This window comes from Sus scrofa, chromosome 8 (assembly GCF_000003025.6).
Source record: "Sus scrofa isolate TJ Tabasco breed Duroc chromosome 8, Sscrofa11.1, whole genome shotgun sequence".
NCBI classification, from domain to species: Eukaryota; Metazoa; Chordata; class Mammalia; order Artiodactyla; family Suidae; genus Sus; species Sus scrofa.
The window spans coordinates 119,703,644-119,723,759 of NC_010450.4; the positions used below are offsets into that span (position 1 = coordinate 119,703,644).

At 38.1% G+C, this 20,116-nt stretch overlaps 1 protein-coding gene across 6 annotated transcripts in view; it reads left to right on the forward strand.

Moving 5' to 3' along the window:
• PPP3CA (protein phosphatase 3 catalytic subunit alpha) overlaps positions 1 to 20,116 on the forward strand; it is a 325,435-nt gene that overhangs the window by 274,463 nt on the left and 30,856 nt on the right. For all 6 annotated transcript variants that reach the window (XM_021100471.1, NM_214128.1, XM_021100469.1 and 3 more), the window contains 2 exon segments: positions 13,976 to 14,101; positions 16,304 to 16,378. In XM_021100471.1, coding sequence (XP_020956130.1) covers positions 13,976 to 14,101; positions 16,304 to 16,378 — 201 coding nt within the window.

The following is a 20,116-nucleotide window of genomic DNA, read 5'->3' on the forward strand; positions in this document are numbered from 1 at the left end:
TTTAAAAGGCATTGCAATAAAACCGGGTTGCAAGCACCTTCAAAACACGATCAGTGCAAAGGAACAGCCATGAAGAATCTGAGGTAACCATTTGATTCTTAGAAACAGATGACCATAAAGGCTCTGGAATTATAACCTAGGGGTAAGAGTAGGATTTGATTTTTAAAGCTCCTGCGGATTAAGGCAGCAGTAAGAGCTCTCTGGCAAAATGAAAGAATGAGGGAAAAAAAAAAAAAAAAGGTTTACTCTACCATCTTAAAATTGGTAACGGTCGTGTGATCAGCTTCATGTGTAAATGTCCAGTAGTTCTGATTAGTCGTTTGTACCTGCCTGCAATTAAAAGCAGCTTTCAGAACACAGCGAGGACTGGACGTGTCCCATCAGCCCCTTCAATCCCTGACCCACTTTGATTCATTCAGTTCTGGTCTGCACTAACTCGGGTGAGCAACTCGCCCATCTTCCTGCTTCGGTTTCCTCACTCTGACAACTCCTGCTTACTCCTGCAAGATGCCAGAGCCGGAGCCTACGACATCGCTCTGAATCACAGCCCTCCCATCAAACAACGAACTCATCTACATTCACTGACATTCGGTGACATCTCCGTAAAATGAGGGGAAAAAATTGTCTTTTGTGAATAATAGATGACATTACTTTGAAGCAAGACGTTGTGCTCTATGAAGATTTTATCATCGTTGAATATTTTATGTTGCTCTAATTATGCCCCGTGTCAGTGGGGGGCCTCCCAGGAGCTGGTGGTGGAATACTCCTCCCTTTCAGCTTCTTGGTTATAGTTTTACCCTATGGGTCCATCTCCCTTTGTGATCCTTCTCTCTGCTGCTCTCAGCGGGAACCTTTTCCTGTAGCCACATTGTTCTGCTCATCGCCCTGAACAGCTTTTGGCTTTCCTTTTCCCCACGTCTTTACCTGCCCACTTCTTTTCATCTATAACTGGGATACTTGTCTTGCTCTTCTCTGCCCACCTAAATAGACTAGACCGCCTCCAGTTGGTCCATTGGTAGTCTTTCCCTTAATGCCTACAATAGCAATCCTTTGCTTTTACTTAGCATTTCCTTTTTTTTTTCCATTTAGCTTTTCCATGCGTTCCTATAACTTCTCAATCAGATTGTGCTTCCTGATATGCATCATCAAACCAAGTAGTCTGCTTTATACATGGTAGGCAGTCAATATGTGCATTGCTCAAAGCATTTCCTTTCTGAGAATTAATAGCTTGACAGTGCCCCAAAGTACCCTGTCAGGATTGACCCTCAGAGCTTTATTTCTCTTTGAACGACTGCGGTAACCAGGGCTGATACCCTTTCCCAGTTGGAGTTAAACATTTGCAGAGCACTTAGCACCTTTGAATTGTTTTTCTTCTGTGAATCTGTGGCCCTAAGGGAAAAAGCTCTTTCACAATTATCGGGATACAGTAAACAGAAGAAAAATGCAGTAATGACACACTGCTGCTGCTGCTGCTGCTTCTTCTTGTACCTGCGAAAGTGACTTCAACCTTATTCACTCACCAAGGCAACACACTTTTATTGAGAACTTACTCTAGACCATGCAGCAGGCAAGGTGCCAGGGATACAAGATAGACAAGATACACATGGTCTTTGCTCTAGTGAGGTTTATAATCTCATAGTGTAATAGACGTTAGCATAAAGAATTCCACCCATAATTATTTAAGTATATTTGCACAATGCTATGTGGAAAAGAGTGGTATGAAAGGAGAGTGGAAATTAGTTGGTGGCAACAAAAAAAGCTTAACTGAGAAAAACACCATGTAAGTGATCTTAGATTAAAATCTCTCAGGGTTGAAAAGCACAGTGGTGGATGTGAACTCTGCTTTCCAGTTTGGCTGAAAACTGTAATAAACCTTTTTAAAAGTATTTCAAACCTAGATATAGAGCAGTTAAGTCCTTTATCTCTCTAGCGAGTATACCTGTGCTTATAAAAAAAATCCTAAGTAAATTGCAGTGTGTTTCCATGTGGTGCCAGTTCTCCACAGTTCAGATGAGTTGCTGTACATATAGGTGAGTGGCTAGATGAATGGTTGTATTATACAGATGTAAAGAAATATAAATGTAAATACCAGGGTCATATGACTCAGGTCTAACAAAAGCTACTGACAGTAAAATTAATTAAGTAAAATTTATTAAATGCGGTGTATTTTGGACCTGAGAGGAAAATCTAATAGGCAGCCAAACTAATATAGCAATCAAAACCAGAGGCTAAAATGACAACCAGGAAAAAAATCAATTCAATGTTAAAGTAGGTTAAGGAAGGGAGAGGTTGAAAATTGGGCTTCAAGGGTGAACAAGAAAAGCATTGTTTACTAGAATTTTTTTTTTTTTGCAAACATCTACCTTTTATTGATAAGGGAAAAAATGATGTTTTGGACTTTTAAACTAGACAACTTGATAGGATTACTTATAAAAAGCATTTTATTCTTACCAAAACTTGACATTTTCAATATACTTAGGTATTTTCCAAATGTTTTTTATTTTCCAATCAAAAATAGACATGGCCTTCAGGAAGATACTATTTATAGATTAGAAGATAATTTATGACTCGACAGGAAGATACCATTATAAGGGAGGCTTGAATTGTTCATGTAATGAACCCAGGTCGGAATCTCATTGGCAGTTATGATGTGAATTGGAGGAGCAAATGCAACATATCTGAAGCCAGCTTGCCCTGGAGCCCCAACTTCCAGCAGGAGCTCTTGCCCTCAGTGACACACCAGTGACACACCATCAACACTGCATGCGTGGTGCCCGGCTGAGGATTACTTTCCCTCCTGCACCACAGTCCTTTCACACTGAGAGTTTGTGTCACCACTTAGGAATAACTTCCACAGACTTAGAGATAGCTGACACCTGCCTGGTTCAGAAGCCCAGTAAGAACCAGCTAGATCTGATTGTTATCCTGGGTGCAAGAGGGAGATTGGGTCGAGGGTCCCTGAAAGGAGTAGAGTCAGTGCCCAGAGAACCCTGAGTAGACCTTTGCCTCTTTCTCTACAGCGTGTTAAAAAGCTTGCTTCCCTGCCAGGGCACCCAAGTTTAACAGCAAGGGGCCATTTCTGTGGAGTTTGAGACTCATCTCAAGCATGGGCATTGATGTAAACTATTTTTTTTTGCTTTTTAGCGCCACATCCGCAACATATGGAGGTTCCTAGGCTAGGGGTTGAATCGAAGCTACAGTTGGCTGGTCTGTGCCACATCTGCGACCTACACCACAGCTCGTGGTAATGCTGGATCCTTAACCCACTGAGTGAGGCCAGGGATCAAACCCACAACCTCATGGTTACTAGTCATATTTGTTTCCCCTGTGCTACAGTGGGAACTCCTGATGTAAACATTTTTAAAGCATTTTGGGGGTGTTTGCAATCACAGCCATAAATATGATCACCAGTTGCCTTACAAATTGGATAAAGTTAATCCAGAGATTCTGTCCAGTGGCAGTAGTTTTCCCAGCCCTTCCTTTATTCCTGCCGTCATCTCAAAACTGAACATCCTCCTAATTGGTCTTGAGCAACTGTTTAGCCAGTTCACTTCTTTCAGTGTAGAAAATGTAAATACACACTCATGGTAACATTTTGTTGTTTGATATTTGCAAACAGATTGGAGGTCAGATTTTTTTTTTCTTACCAATCTCTAAAGCAAAGCAGTAAGATACACCCCCACCAAAAAATATTCATTTCTTCGCTAAACATTTTTATTCTTTAGCTCAGTGACTATTGGTAGAATTACACACACCAGGAAGATAATTTCTTTATAATAATTATTAAACCTAGGACTATCTGCTAAGGAATAGTATGGAATATAAGAGTCCATGAAGGAGCAAAGCAGAAACCATAAACAAAACTCTTAGTGTTAACTCCTTTTTTATCGATGTGAGGTGGTAGAAAAGAAATTTATGTAGAGACTTTAAATAGACATTTACAGATAAAGAGAACTTGAAGTTAGGAGGTTTTGATAGGTTTTCAGAGAAATCCCTTCTCTATTTCAGAGATTTCAAATGGATAAAACTAACTGCAAGGAGGTGTCAGCAGAATGTCCCCTTTCACTGCCTTTTATAACCAGGACTCTTCAATATGTGGAATTAATCTGTGGCTATGATTTCTTATACTGTTGTCATTATCATTGTCACCTTGAGTAATAGAGCTTGGTATATTCTCTTGAAAGCCTTAGGTTAGTAGTAATATATTCAATAAATGTAAACATTTCCCTTGGATTGGGATAGCATGCTGTACAGACGCTTTTTGCTTTATTCCTCTAAGTGGAATATAATAGTAACTATGGTGATAATAACAAACATTTATTGAACATTTACCAATCCCAGACACTGCTCTACATTTCCATGCATTTAATCTTTCAACAACTCTGTGGAATACATTGTAATCTTGACTTTACTGATGAAAAACCAGGGCACAGAGAAGTTACCTACTTTAACCAAAGTTCATACAAGCTGTTCAGGGAATAGCACTGAGATTGGAACTCAACAGTCTGACTCCAGAGCCCACAGGTCAACCTCCTTCTGGGCTCTTGTGCATCAGTTTTGTTCTGTAAAAGCTTTCTGGGCAACATTTGTACTGATCCCCTATTCAACTCACAGCTTCATTGTGTTTAGGTGACTAACTATTCTTCAGTAAGAAAAGAAAAGCTTTTGAAATGAAGAGCCATTTGTTACCACTTTAAAATTACATGAGTGTGTCCTTCCAGATGTATACATTATTAAAAGAATAAAGTTGGAGTTATCTTTTATATTATTCTGAAATAAATTATGTTTCGCTTGAAAAGATATCCCCTGAAGCACTTAGGCTTTTGCTTTTGTTTATTGAGCTCTGCTGTGAAAGTGTCATTGCTGAAGGCCACTTTCTAAATAGATTAGTTTTAGTCCTGTAGTCACCTTGCTTACATTTAAACATTTAATTAACGGGATGGAAGATGAAATAGAAAATAGAAAACCTATCAAGATTTAATATTTAAGAATTACTCTAACTCTATATACAAATTGAATTAAGCTATACATAATCTATCTTTGCTCCAACAAATGACCTTGATTTCTTAATCATCACCCCTACGCCGTTGTAAATTTCCACAGTTAAATAATTGGGGAACTTCAACAAAGTAAGTATTATATGGTGATGGTGAGGTAATCCTTGCTTTTCCCAAAGCTCTGCCCATAGACTCACGGGGTTTCAGATCTCAGTGTTCTGTGAACCCTTATATAGGGATGAAGACAGGACCTCAAGCAAAGCCGAGTCCTCCATCCAGATTCACTGTCGGTGCTCTTCTGCTTCCACTTGGACAGGACTGATGGAGGCTTGCATTTTGAAGTGTTGTATTTCATTTTCTGGCAGATAGTTAGAAGATTCTTACCCTGAACTGAAACCAACTTCTCTAGACATCTAATTCTTGATAAAGCATTTAACAGGAGGAAAAATAGGAACTCTCTCTCTCCCTCTCTCTTTTCCTCTCTCTCTCATATGTAGTCATAGTCATGACTATGTGTATATAGTCATATGTAGTCATAGTCATGACTATATTTATAGTCAGAGAGAGAAAGAAAGAGAGACATGGACCAAGGGATTATCACTTGCTATTCATTATCTATAGGTTTTAGACCTGCAGGGGACTCTTGGACTTTACCCTGCCCCTGACAGTGTCAGAAAGTCTGCAGTGACGTTACTTCCAAGTGCATGGTCTTACTCTTAACTCAGAGCCAAGGATATCTTGGAAACAGCAACCCAGAACTATTGCAAGCTACAGCTTAAGGCTTGACACCAAGTACAAGCTTAAAGGTAGAAAGAGTGTTCAGTGGTTACATGCAGATGCAGATTCAGATACAGGTACTAGTTTTCAAGGTACCTCCCACCAAGGTACAGCTACCCTTGTTCTGTGTTTGGAGCTGATAAGTATCAACTGTGTGGAAGGGGAGTCAGGCATGGGTGAAGTGTTTATACTCTGTCCATACCATCTCCTCCAGTAGTTTAAAGCTTCAACTAAATCTCTCTCACTTAGTCTAGGGTTGATTAAGCCTTATTTTAGCATTATAACTTTATAGACCAGAACTTAAATGTACCAGCTGAAACTGGTAAGGAACTCAAAACTACTAATGACTACTTATTGATTTAGCAAAAAATATTTAATGGTAGAAATTCAAATTCACTATGTGAAATTATAATGTTAGAAATGATTCACAGTGTTTGACTGGACTTGAGCTAATTCCAAGGATCTGACTAGAATCCATGAGGACACAGGTTCCATCCCTGTCCTCACTCAGTGGGTTAAGGATCCAGCATTGCTGTGAGCTGTGATGTAGGTCACAGACGCGGCTTGGATCTCGTGTTGCTGTGGCTGTGGTGTAGGCTGTAGTTTTTTAAAAAAAAACTAAAAAAAAAAAAGACTTGAACACTTACTTTGAGCCTGAATTTATGAGCTATAGAGTACAAGTGTGGCCCTTGCTCACTAAATACAGTAACTCTCATGAACTAGTAAATTACCTTTGACCTAGATAATTCCCTTTACCTAGATCACTAATAGCAAAGAAGGAATCTTTTTAAATCAGGCAAGTACAGGACATTAAGAAGAAAAAAAAGGGGGGAAACAAGAGTTAGAAGTCAGATTTCTATTTTTATTTATTTTTTTGTTTGTTTTTATTTTTTTCTTTTTAGGGCCGCACCCACAGCATAAGGAGGTTCCCAGGCTAGGGGGTCTAACCAGAGCTGTAGCTGCCGGCCTACGCCAGAGCCACAGCAACACGGGATCCGAGCCACGTCTGCAACCTACACCACAGCTCACGCAATGCCAGATCCTTAACCCACTGAGCAAGGCCAGGAATCAAACCCGCAACCTCATGGTTCCTAGTCGGATTCGTTTCTGCTGTGCCACGACAGGAACTCCTAGAAGTCAGATTTCTACATGGAAGGAATCATAGAGATTATTTTCATACTAAATTTTTCTTTGGCCCCACCCACTGCGTGTGAAAGTTCCCAGGCCAGTGATTGAACCCTTGCCACAGCAATGCCCAAGCTGCTACAGTGACAATGCCAGATCCTTAGCCCAGTGGGCCACAAGGGAATGCCAAGATTATGTTCATAGATGCTGTAACATGTACTACAATCTGTGCATACATGTGGATGTACATATATGTCTTCCCAACTTTTCAAATGAAAACTGCACCGTCCCAAAAGTAATCTTTATGGGAACATACATATTTTTAAAAAAAAAATTTAGCACCTCTCCCAGAGAGAAAACTCTCATGCAGCCTGCAAACGTAATCTTAAAATGTTGCCAAAGGACATCATGAGTCCATCAAGCTATCATGCCTCCTCTGTCATGGTAGGACTTTGCCAAAAGAACACACTGATGCTAGTTTTTCTGCTTAGGTGTCTTTGGGTGGAAGAAGTTAAAGGAAAAAACATCCTAGGTTCTAAGTTCTATTATGTTTTTTTTTTCCGCCCCCACTACTGGGAGGCTTACAGTGATTCCGGAGTGGCTGCACTTGCTTTTTTCTCATCTTGACTTATTTTCTATCCCTCTATCTCATCTTTTGAAGGTGGGAATAGATGGTCACTTAGAGTTAAGGCTATGAAAAATGTTAGCAGAGGGTGAAAAGAGTAAAATTTGTCTTAACCCTTTTGGGGGGGATTCTTCTCTTCATCTATCCTAAAACAGTCCTAGTAGTGTTGAGAATGCCTGAGGTATGCAGGGAGCATTGCACTTAGTAATCTGAAGATTTTCAAAAAAGGAGCTCTGTGTTTCTCTTGAAATCTGCTTGGAATGTGTTGAGCGCCAAGTTTGGTGAGCTGGTCAGTGCATCTTGCTAGCAGTATTTTGATAATGTCTCTTAAACAGGAAGTTGTCTTTTGACCTTTGTATTTTTGTCACTTATTCCCTTGTCATCAGCTTCCCTGGTGATGACAATTGTTAAAGAAGATGCTGAGAAATATTGTGCTGTACTTATGAAATATTGGTTTTTGCATCTCATCAGAGTTTAAAATTTTAAAGTAGGAGACACCCTTTAGTTTATAGATTTGTGGTGTGGCCTTGCTGTTTAGTGCTTGGTTTGATAAATAAGGACTGAAATAAGATCTAGATCCTATTCTTTAGATTTCACTATATTGAAAGGGCCTGGTTCTATCATTAGAAATAACAGAGGTCTGGAGTTCATGTTGTGACTCAGTGGTAATGAACTCAACCAGTATCCGTAAGGACTCGAGTTCGATCCCTGCCCTTGCTCAGTGGGTTAAGGATCCAGCGTTGCTGTGAGCTGTGGTGTAGGTCACAGATACAGCTCAGATCTGGCATTGCTGTGGCTGTGGTGTAGGCTGGCAGCTACAGCTCCAATTAAATCCCTAGCCTGGGAATTCCACGTGCCATGGGTGTGGCCCTAAAAAAAAAAAAAAAAAAAAAGAAATAATAGAGGTCCAGTGTCCCTTCCTTATTCCCAGTATGAGCAGTCTCTTTATTACTGATTTTATATCTTCTACATAAGCATGATTTACTGTAAAAATGATTGGACCAATTAATTGCATAAGTTTGCAACCATAATTTTGACATCAGAGAAAGAACTGGCAGTCAGGTCTCCAGATTCATGGGGATTCATATACTCTGCATTATACCAAATTTCTTCTGGCTGTTCTTCACACCTGCATGTATGCAGCAGGAGAGCATTTGTTTCTGTGCTGCCTGGTGTGCTCTGAATTATGGTTAATAACCTAAGGCCCATGGATGTGTCATAATCCCTCTCCAGGCCTCTGATACAGTTGCTAAAGGACACGAGGTCATGTGTAATTGCCAGTGGAAGAGGGGGGTTCCTTGATGGTAGACTTTGTTCTTTTTTCCTCTCTCTCTTTCTTAGACAAGGCCTCAGGAGGTGGTCTCGAGTGATTCTTGAAGTACAACCATTGTATTATTTATATGGCACTGGAGATAAATGTCTTTCAAGTATTCAGAGAAGAGCGCACTGCTAGGGCTCCAGTTGCGTTTTGTAATCCCAGCGACAGTCAGAGGCAGTGGCAGGGGCGGAGGATGTGGGAGGTGGAAGATGAAACGTTAGCTGTGAATTTCGTGACTGGATATTTGGGACTGTTCTGGTTTAATTTTTTTATGTATTTTTGTGATCTATTTATTATGCAAAAACATCAAAATTCCTAAGTTGTTATTTTAAGGTTATTTGAGAAGTATGTTCACATGAGTAGTTTATGTGGCTGAAGAAAAAAAAAATCCATACTGTTGCATTTGCATTTTTTAAGTGAATATTGTTCTTTGTTTAAGCTATAAAAATTTAAGGAAAAAGTTCTATTAACAGCCTCTAGAATTTTTGAGGATTTTCCTCAATCATTGCCTCAACGATGAGGTCTTTGTTCCAGATGTTTGTGAACATTTTAAAGGCCTAAAAAAGTTGAGGTTAATCCTGAAGTGTAAATGTTTCTTGAACTCATTTTGTTCTGTGGTACAAGTAACATCTGTGTATATCGTATTTGCTTATCTGAACCAGGTTCTATGCAGAGAATTTGATGTAACTGTATTTACAGAAAACAGTTTTTACAATTAAAATTCACATTTTAGCATTTAAGAAAAGGTTGTATAGGAGTTTCCGTTGTGGCTCGGTGGGTTACGAAACCGACATAGTCTTGGTGAGAATCTGAGTTTGATCCCTGGCCTCGCTCAGTGTTGTAAGGATCCAGCGTTGCCATGAGCTGTGGTGTAGGTCACAGATGCGGCTCAGATGCCATGTTGATGTGGCTGTCGGTATAGACCGCAGCTGCAGCTCTGATTCGACCCCTAGCCTAGGAACTTCCATATGCCGCAGGTACAGCCTTAAAAAGAAAAAAATTTTAAAAGGTCGTGTAAATTATCTAGATAAACAAATATAGTTAGGTGAAGTCATTGAGATGTAGAGACATTAAGTTACCTTGAGTGTCTTGAGCAATTCACGGGAGAATCCATTTAGCTGTCTGGGCTCTTGACCTTCCAGTTCAGTGCTCATTTTTTTTTTTTTTTCTTTTAAAGAATAAATTGGAAGTAGATCTGTATCCAAAACTTGGTAGACATGGAATGATTTTTGTGCAGTTAAGGTGAGAAAATCATGGAATACTAGAAAGATAAGGAACTTCAGATTCAGACCCAAACTGAGATTTGCTGCTTCTCAAGTGTGACCTTGGGCAAATAACCTCTCCCTTTGCTTATTTCAAAATCTGAATAAGAACGACTTTTGAGACATATTGCAGAGGTTTGTATTTATATTTGTAAAAGGCCAAATATATAGTGCCAAGTATAGAGCAGATGCTTAGAAAACATAGCTATTGCTAAACTGTATAGTTTTTGCTGTTAATGAACAAAAGTAAAATCTGTAAACAGTATCAGCATTATCAGTAGGCCCTCAGATAAATTGTGTCAAACCAACATTGAAAGAATAAATGCTTTATCTCACCAGCCACAAAACAGAACTTCCCTTTTATCTATTGGACAAGATTTACCCACACTTGGGAATTTGCATCCTATTTCATTTTTTGCAAACACATATTTTGGCAAAAAAACTCAAACCTCTTTAATTATGCATACCATAGTCAAAGTTAAATTAGTATAACAGCTAGGACTAGAATTCATACATTTATAATTTAGGAGAGACAAAGAGAATGGTGGAAAGGAAATGGATTTGGTGTCAGTAAACACTGAGTTTGAATATGAGTGAAATCTTCCAGTTACTGTTTGCATGATCCTGAAAAAGTCACTTCATTTCTGAACCTCACATCCTAAGTCTATAACATGAGAACCTACTTCTCCGATTTGTACTAAGGGTGAAATGACGTATTATACAAAGTCCCAACCCTTTCATCCAGGGTCCTAGTAGTTATAACACTACCTGCTATACCAACCTAACACAGCTAAAAGGCGGGGGAACTTAGAGGAGAAATTACTCTTCCCAAAAGACAACTTAGAACCCTAAAAGACTCTCTGGAAGACAGGAGGATCCATTCCTGCTAAGAATATGCAGTATTCAAAAATAGTAAAGGCCTTCTCCATGGAGTCAGTGCTCAGCGAGCAGTTAGCAGAGGTGGGCAGTAGTACTTCACTTTCCCATCTGGCACATCAGAAGTATTGATACTGTAATTTGCCATTTTTTTTTTTTTTTCATTTTGCATGTTTTAAATACTAGGTGAATGTTTGCTTAGGCCAAATGACATCGCATGAATGATAGGATAATGCAAGGAAGAATGGGTTTACAGGAAAGTATACAGAATTCCATATTCCCTGGAAAAAAGACAGTAACTCCCTTCATATCAATATGGATGGCACTGTCTGCAGTTCTTGTCCCAAAACTGTCTTTGATTCTGTCCCCTGGAACTATGTTGGTCAGCCTGAAATAGGATTCAAAGAAAAAAATCTTACTGTTCTCGAGTATGATTTTAGTTAATTGCAAGTTGCTGAAAATATCCACTTATTATTCAGCTGCAATATGATGTGTGTAGTATTCAAATCCGGGAAAACTACTATCCTTCCCATACTCTGCACTGATCAGACCCACCAAGATTATATTAGTTCTGAGCCTCACTCTAACAGTGGCATTGCTGATGTGGCCTGCATCCAGAATATGGTGAGCAGGGTGGAGGAAAGGCTCTGGAAGCTGTCTCACATGAGGAGGGGTCCATAGGATTAGGAAGAATTTTCTTGAGAAAGATTATGGGGGAAACATCAAGGTGTATTCTTAGTTTCTGAGCATCTGTGCTGAGAAGGTATATGTGAGACATAAAAAAAATACGGCCTGCTGTATGGTAATTGTCCTCACAGACATAGAGAGACATTGAGCATATGCATACATACATAGAATAGCCATGATCAAAACCGAATAATAAATGCAATACAGAGCTGTAAGTCAAGGGCTTTGGGGATTCAGAGGAGAGACATCCACCAGAGGAAATCAGAAAAGATTTCACAGAGGGGATAGTGTTTGGACCAAAGAATGGGAAGAATTTGGATATACAGAAGTTTCTGAGAAAACATTCCAGGTGGAAGAGAAATACAGAATTATGAAAGCAGTGTTCTATTAAATCTATCACTAAGTAAGGCGTTAAGTAAGATGTTAGTGCAGACATTAATGCAAAAACTCAAATCCAGGAGTTCCTATTAGGGCTTAGCAGAAGTGAATCTGACTAGTATCCATGAGGACGCAGGTTTTATCCCTGGCCTCACTCAGTGAGTTAAGGATCTGGTGTTGCTGTAAGCTGTGGTGTAGGTCGCCGATGTGGCTTGGATCCCACATTGCTGTCATTGTGATGTAGGCCAGCAGCTACAGCTCCTATTCAACCCCTAACTTGGGAACCTCCACATTCCATGGGTGCAGCCCTAAAAAGACAAAAAACAAACAAACAAACAAATGAAAACATTCAAATGCAGTAAACTTCCAGTAACTTTAAAAAAAAAAAAAAAAGGATTTTAAGGGCTATCTTTATGCATAGCAATTGCATGCTATAACATCTCCTCGTATAAGAGTTAGTGTAAAAATTATAAAGTAATGAGATGATTCATTTTTCTATATTTTAAAACCCTAAACAAAACCAAGAAAAACCCATTTGACATCATCTGGGATCCGTTCAATGAGTCCCACCAATATAATGCTAATCATGCCCCGACAGGATAATAAAAATAAAATTTTGCCAAAACCCAGGAGGGTACAATATGAGAGTATTGTTCTTAGTGTTTAAAGGACTGTCATTTAGGAACAGAAGTATTCTTGCTCTGTATTTTTCCAAAAGGCAGAACTAGGATCTCTGAGTAGTCAAGAAGGTTTAAACTCCCCCTGAGAATTTTTCACAATTTGAAATTGTCTGTCCATAGAGTATATGACCCCATTAAAGAGGTAGCTTTTGCCTCATTGGAAGTATTCACAAAGACCTGCTCACCCTGCCCCAGGTGAAGTTCTGAACCTGGTTAAGAGTGAGACTGGCTATGCTCTTAGCATCTCTGTAACCATAACATTCCATGTGAGTGTGTATCTAACCTAAAGACAGCAAAGCAGAGTGAAGCAGACAGATTTACTCTATTTTTTTTTTCTTTTGTTGGTGGATGGTACATGCTTTTCAGAAGTCAAGGGTGGAGTCGGATACCAGCGTATTATTTTAGGCAGGATTCAATCCAAAAATTTTACTTTATTAAGTCAAGAATGCAGTCTAATTTAAACTATTTTGTACAACTGTTGTGACTTCTACTGGGAAAAAATTGTGCTTTTAAAACAATAAAAATAGATAACCAGCAAGGACCTACTATATAGCACAGGGAACTATACTCAGTGTCTTGTAATAACCTATAATGCAAGAGAATGTAAAGAAAGAACATATATATGTTTTTATATATTTGTATAATTGAATGACTTTGCTGTCTACCTGAAACTAACACAACATTGTAAATCAGCTGCATTTCAATAAAAATTAAAAAATAAAATCAACAAATAATTTCCATTCAGATAGCCACAGCAACACAAGATCCAGGTTGAGTCTGCAGTCTACCCCCCAGGTCACAGCAATACCAGATCTTTAACCTGCTGAGCAAGGCCAGGGATCAAACCCGCATCCTCACGGATACTGGTCGGTTTCGTAACCCGCTGAGCTACAACAGGAACTCCCCATGGCACTTTTATTAGTGTTATCAGATATTAAGTAAGACTGAAATGTTCTTGGCTACAAAAGGAACTTGATCCAATTCTCGATGTTTGATTAACTATTTTATATAAATATTTGTCAAATTAAAATGCTGTTTCATAGATAGTATTCATATATTGTACAGTTACATATTGCACTGAAGTTTAAGTCTATAAGTAGCATAAACATTCATGACCAATGAAGCTAATTTGCCTTAACGTTTTGGCACTTTCATCAAATAGTTGACTTTTCTTGATCAACTACAGCCATGTGTAGAACCAGAAATATGTGCTTATGACTCTAACGTCCTTTTTTTTCTGTTGTTTTCAGCTGCAGTATTGAAATATGAGAACAATGTCATGAATATCAGGCAATTCAACTGTTCTCCTCATCCATACTGGCTTCCAAACTTCATGGATGTTTTCACCTGGTCCCTGCCATTTGTTGGGGAGAAAGGTGTGTTTTGGAATCCTGAAATGTTCTTAATAAAATAGTATAGGAAGGAGGGAGAGGAAATGTGGCCTCTTTTGCCATGAAACACTCAGGAAGAGAAATGCATTGGCCTCACCAGTAAAACCCACAAGCTGCACCATGAGAGCAATGATTTGAAAGTGTGTCACTGTATGCTGTTGACAAAACACAATGAGCGAATTAAGGGGAAATGAAAGAAGTGAGGAATGTTAGGATAATTTATAGACTCTCATTAGAATAACACAACTCTAAAAAATAACCAATGTATAGTCTTGACTGGTTACCAGCTAAAATGGCTACCTCTGTGTTATAATCCAGAAGTGCTATTTTATTTTACAAACTACCTCTCAGATTTAAATGTTAAGATGCTTTCTTCACGTTTCCAATGTTAATAATAACCCTCTATGAAAGTGATCATTGGCTACAAGATTTTGAAAGACAACATGTGCACTAACAATAAAAGAGTTCATTATAACCCTCTATGAAAGTGATCATTGGCTACAAGATTTTGAAAGACAACATGTGCACTAACAATAAAAGAGTTCATTATAAACAGGGTGGCCATTCTTATGTTACAAGACACATCTGCATTTAGAAAGTTGATAGCATGCCACAGTTTTTCAGAACCGGCCATTTCTTTCTTTCCTTCCTTCCGCCTTTATTTTATTGTTATATTTTGACCTAAACCTCAGAAAAGATTTTGAGAAAAGGCCTGAACCCACTGAACTTGAGTTTTCAGTTCAGGAGGCGTGATGGTGATAGTCTGGACCGTTCTTCCTCCAGCATCTCAGGCATCACAGGGGAAGGCGAATGGGCGTTGTAATGCACCTAATAGAGTTTACACCTGTTGCAGGAAAATGAAGTCCCATGAGGGGATTTTAGAGAGAAGCTATGCATTTTTCTGAAATATCTATTTATTTATATTAAGACGTATATGCAATATATTAATGTTAAAATATGTAATCTTTATTTTCGTACAATATTTGTGGGTTTTTCTTTAAATATCCAAAAATGATTAAACCAAGAAGTTGTGAGTTGTCAGCCAAGAAATCTTCCCTTTCAACACGAAAATAACTCAAAAGTAAATTTTAAAAGTCTGATAAATGTTCCCAGAGCTACTCCATGTCACTGCTTTCTTGCGCCGATCAGATCACAGCCTGGAAACAAAAACAGTAGGAATCCTGACAACTGGCCTTTGAACACCCTTCGTTTGGGTTGTTTCCATTAATTATTCAGATTTTGAACATCTGTTAGAACATATTAATATATTCATATACAGAATTCACTTTTGATAATTAAACTGACGCTCTGGATTAATGTAGGCTCCACTGAAGTTTTACTCTATATTATATATCTTCAAGACTAGAAGAACATCGATTTTAATAAGGAAGTCTTGAAGAAAGAGTGAACAAGCTTCTTTTCACATTTATGATAGAACCCAACCTAAATTTTAAGGTTATATGCAGATGACATGTGACTTAGTGTAAAGTCATGCAGTACTAATTTTCTGTGTATAATGCTTTTGTATAACCCTCTCGTAATATCTACTCAACTCTATCTCTTATTAAACTTACCTAACCTTCATTTGTAAAATCTTTTTTAACATGACACTTAATGAGATATATCAACACATTCATTTTTTAAAATTGGTATTCTTGAAACTGATGCAAAAATGTTAGTTCCTCAATTATCAGTTTTTATTAAACGCAAAACCACATGCATATCAATTACTGTGCTGGTTTCTCTGGGGAACTTAAAAAAACATTTTAAAAGAGCTCCAACAACTTGGTCCCTATTAACAAAAGTTTGTAATCTGGTCTAGATCTAGCATCACCTTACAGGTAAAGAAAAATTCAAAAGTAATCATTTTCTCCTTCATAGATTCATAGTATATTTACATCCACATTTTCTTTTGTTCACTGTCTTATTGACCCATGTCTAGTAAATGTTATCATTAGATTTCATAGGCATGAGTTAATAATTTTTAAAACATAAAGTCTGCATAGAAACAGAAAGCCTGTTATCTTTTACGATCTGAATTTTATAGAAACTTTTTTTGCAGGAAATTCTATCTTCAGTATAGGTAAGAAAAGTAATTGCTAAGTCTGCTCATTAACAATGCCAGAGTAATCATGAAGGTTATGGTAGAAAATTTGGACTTTTTTTTTTCTTTCTTTTTCTCTTTAGTGACTGAGATGCTGGTGAATGTCCTCAATATTTGCTCAGATGATGAACTAGGGTCAGAAGAAGATGGATTTGATGGTAAGAGTCTTGAGCCTTTGTGCTAATGCTTATTTGCCAGGTAATTACTTGGCATCACATAAGTAACCCTAAGAATAATTTTCTAAGACTTGGATAATGTGTAAATCATACACATACTGTTGAAAATGAAAAATATTGTTCTATTTTCTAGTTGCTTTGAGGAAATATAAGAAACAAAAACCATGAGAGAATTTTCCCATTACCCTGAAACATTTGTTGAAGCAGTGAGCTATTTTAATAACCATCTTTCAGCAGCCCACATTGCTAAATGACATTTTTGGCTCTTTTAATGAGGCCAATTATTCAGATTTTAATGTTTATGTTAAAAGAAGATACTAAATGCATCAATATATTGGTATTTATGTTAATCCAGATATTTTTTCACATCTATAATGATTAATGAATAAGTTATGGGGTCTTTTTATTGTTGTTTTTTAAGATACTATTTGCTATTCAATTACCCTCAAAGAGTATGATTTCTATGTAAAGACAAAGATGCAAGAAGTGAATGGAGATGAAGAGAAAAGATTACTCTGGCTTTTACAAAAGGACCTCAGAAGGAATGGAAACTTACAAAAATGTAGTTGAAGGAGAAAGTGCAAGAGCAAGAGCAAACATCACTTCCATAAACATTTAATAAGTACCTACTCTGCACAGGGCTCTCAGGATTCCAAAATGCATTAAAGACCTAAGAAGTCACATTCTGTTAGAGACCAACGCATAAACAGTTAATATCAATGAAATAAGACGAATTACAAAATAAAGGGTGAAGGTGGCAGTGGAAACTAGATATTGTGACAAGTTCAAATTGATATAGTCTTTACCTTTAAAAACTGTATTGGGTAAAATGAAACAAAATTGTTCCCCTTTGGGCGTTCCCGTCGTGGCTCAGGGGTTAACGAATCTGACTAGGAACCATGAGGTTGTGGGTTCTCTCCCTGCCCTTGCTCAGTGGGTTAAGGATCTGGCGTTGCCGTGAGCTGTGGTGTAGGTCGCAGACGCAGCTCGGATCCCACGTTGCTATGGTTCTAGCACAGGCTGGCAGCTACAGCTCCAATTCTACCCCTAGCCTGGGAACCTCCATATGCCGCGGGAGCAGCCCTAGAAAAGGCAAAAAAAAGACCCCCCCAAAAAAAAAATTGTGCCCCTTTCAGAAAGTTATTATTTGAACAGCATGTTTTAATGTTTACTTGGGTTTAATACAGTTCATACCTGTAAGTGCAGACTACGTAATGCTGCCAGCAGAAGTAAAATACAGGTATCCATACACTCTTTCATAAAGTACACATACTCAGGTAAATTTTAAGTGTACAATTATTCCTACCACCTCGTAGTTTTTCTCCTTTCTATAACTTCTCTTGTTTTCATTACCTATATCCTTACACTATTCCTCAGTCATATGTCACATTGCAAGGGAATGTACAATATAGGGAAGGGAAGAAAAAATATATATGTATGCACACACATATATATATTTTACTAGGTTCAGATTAGCTGAATAGTTTAAGAGCTTACTTAAGTAAATGTATTGATATGATTTAAAATATTCAGAAGATCGGTGGATGTTCTATGCTTTATCCAGATTCTAGATGTTTCATATGTTGTAGTCTCAGTTTGCTATTTTTAACTTTTCCCAGGGTTAGCAGTATCGTTTAAGAGCTATTAGTCCTCATCATGGCAGAGACCTTTTCCCTAAAGAAAGAATACTAACCTGGTGGAATCTAAATCGTAAAAGTCAGAAAAGATTTTGCAATAAATGTCTTTCACTGTGTTTCTTCTTTTCCTCAAAAGAAAGATTAATTGGCATCAATGCATTGATATTCCTCTGTTAAGAAGTCTGCTTTAGTCAAATTTATTGACCAATAATTATGATATAGGCAATATTTGTAAAATTTTTATTATAGTTGATTTATAATGTTCTGTCAATTTCTGCTATACAGCAAAGTGACCCAGTTATACCTATATAGACATTTTTTTCTTATATTATCTTCCATCATGTTCCATCACAAGCGATTGGATATAGTTCCCTGTGCTATACAGCAGGGCCTCATTGCTTATCCACTCCAAATGCAGTAGTTTGCATCTACTAATCCCAAACTCCCAGTGCATCCCACTCCCTAGACAATCTATTTAAAATGTAATATGTGGTATGAATAGGTAGACCTGCCTATGATTGTAATTATGTGTTAATCCATTCATTCAGCAAATATATACTGGGTACCTACTATGTGCTTCCAGGTCCTGTAGCCAAAAATGCCTGCACATTTCCACAGTTGCTTCCTGCACAGTTGAATATTACCAAGAATTACTTATAGTGAATTCTCTTTACCCACCTGTTCAGTCACTTACATGAAAGGATATATTTTGGAACTTCCTCTGCTTTAAAATAATTAGTTCCAATCAATGTGCTGTGCTCATCAGCAGTTGCTTTTAAGCCTGTCCATTCCAAATATAGGGTGCATGTCCTTTTCAAGGCACTTGGAAGCAGGTTTTTTTTTTTTTTCTTTCTAAGCAGACCAGTGAAATCTTACCGCCATGCTTAAATCTTAGGTCAGTCCTGCAGAGAAATAGCTACGGTCTCTAAATGGGATTTTTAGCTCAAATTGCATAAATTTGCCCTCTAAGGAAAGAAAAAAAGAAAACGGAAGTAAAAGTTTTAATTAAAACGTGTTTAACTTGGGGTATTATCCATTTCAGAGTAAATCATCAGCAATGGTCTTTAGTGCTTTCCTATAACACAAAAATTATGGATTTCTTCAAAGGGGCTCAAAGAACACCTTGTAAATCTTCCCACAACTCTTTGACTCTCTTCGGGACAACAGTTTATTGAGAATATATTGAAAGTTTGTTTGTCTTTTTTGTGCGTGATGCCATTTTCACCCTTAGCAGAGAGTTTCCAGTTCTCCTGCCCTCTCCCTCCTGCTGCAGCCCTCAGTCTCTCTTCCTGGGGGCTGGTCCTCTGCTCTGCCTGTCAGGTTCCTGGGCTCCTTGTTGGCTACAGCGATGAAAGCAGGAATTAGAAGACATCAAGGACTTCATGAAAGCACTTCCTTATCCTGCTGCTCCTTCTCAAGAGGAGCCATCGCTTAATGAGTCATTATCAAACCCTTCTCAATATTTTGCTTAATATCTGATGCCAGCTGCAAAGTCCAAGGTAGTAATGGTGCCTTTATAGCCCCTGTCCCTCTGTTTATCTTATCAAGTTGACCTCTTAGTGTTCGTAAAGTCTATTGCAGACAGGAAGTTGTATGTCCTCGAGGAATGATAGGTGTGAGATTAGTTTTGCTTCTCTTCCTTCAGGTTCTGTCAGCTCCCCTTTACCACTTAATGATGGTGGTGGCGGCAGCTCTAACACTTAGCGACCTTCCTTAGTCGTTTATATGTATTAACTCTTTGCTGATTGTACCTTTTCGACCCACAAAAGTGTGTAATTATTAACTATCATTCATTTTCAGTGAATTTGCTAGGTGATTTATCATATCTCTAATTCTCAAAATAACTTTTTGATTATCCTGGTTTTACATACAGATGAAGCTAGCCTGACTCCAGGAGGTGAGGTTAAAAAACCTCAGGTCATAGAGTTCGTGAAGTAATCGATAATAGAGCCTGGATTCAAACCAATGACAGCCTGGTTGTCAGGCTCTTGAACTCTCCACAGCCCATGATTACAGTCCTTGAAATCTTTTTTTTTTTTTTTTTTTTTTTTAAGCAGCATGATGCTTTTTTTTTTTTTTAACA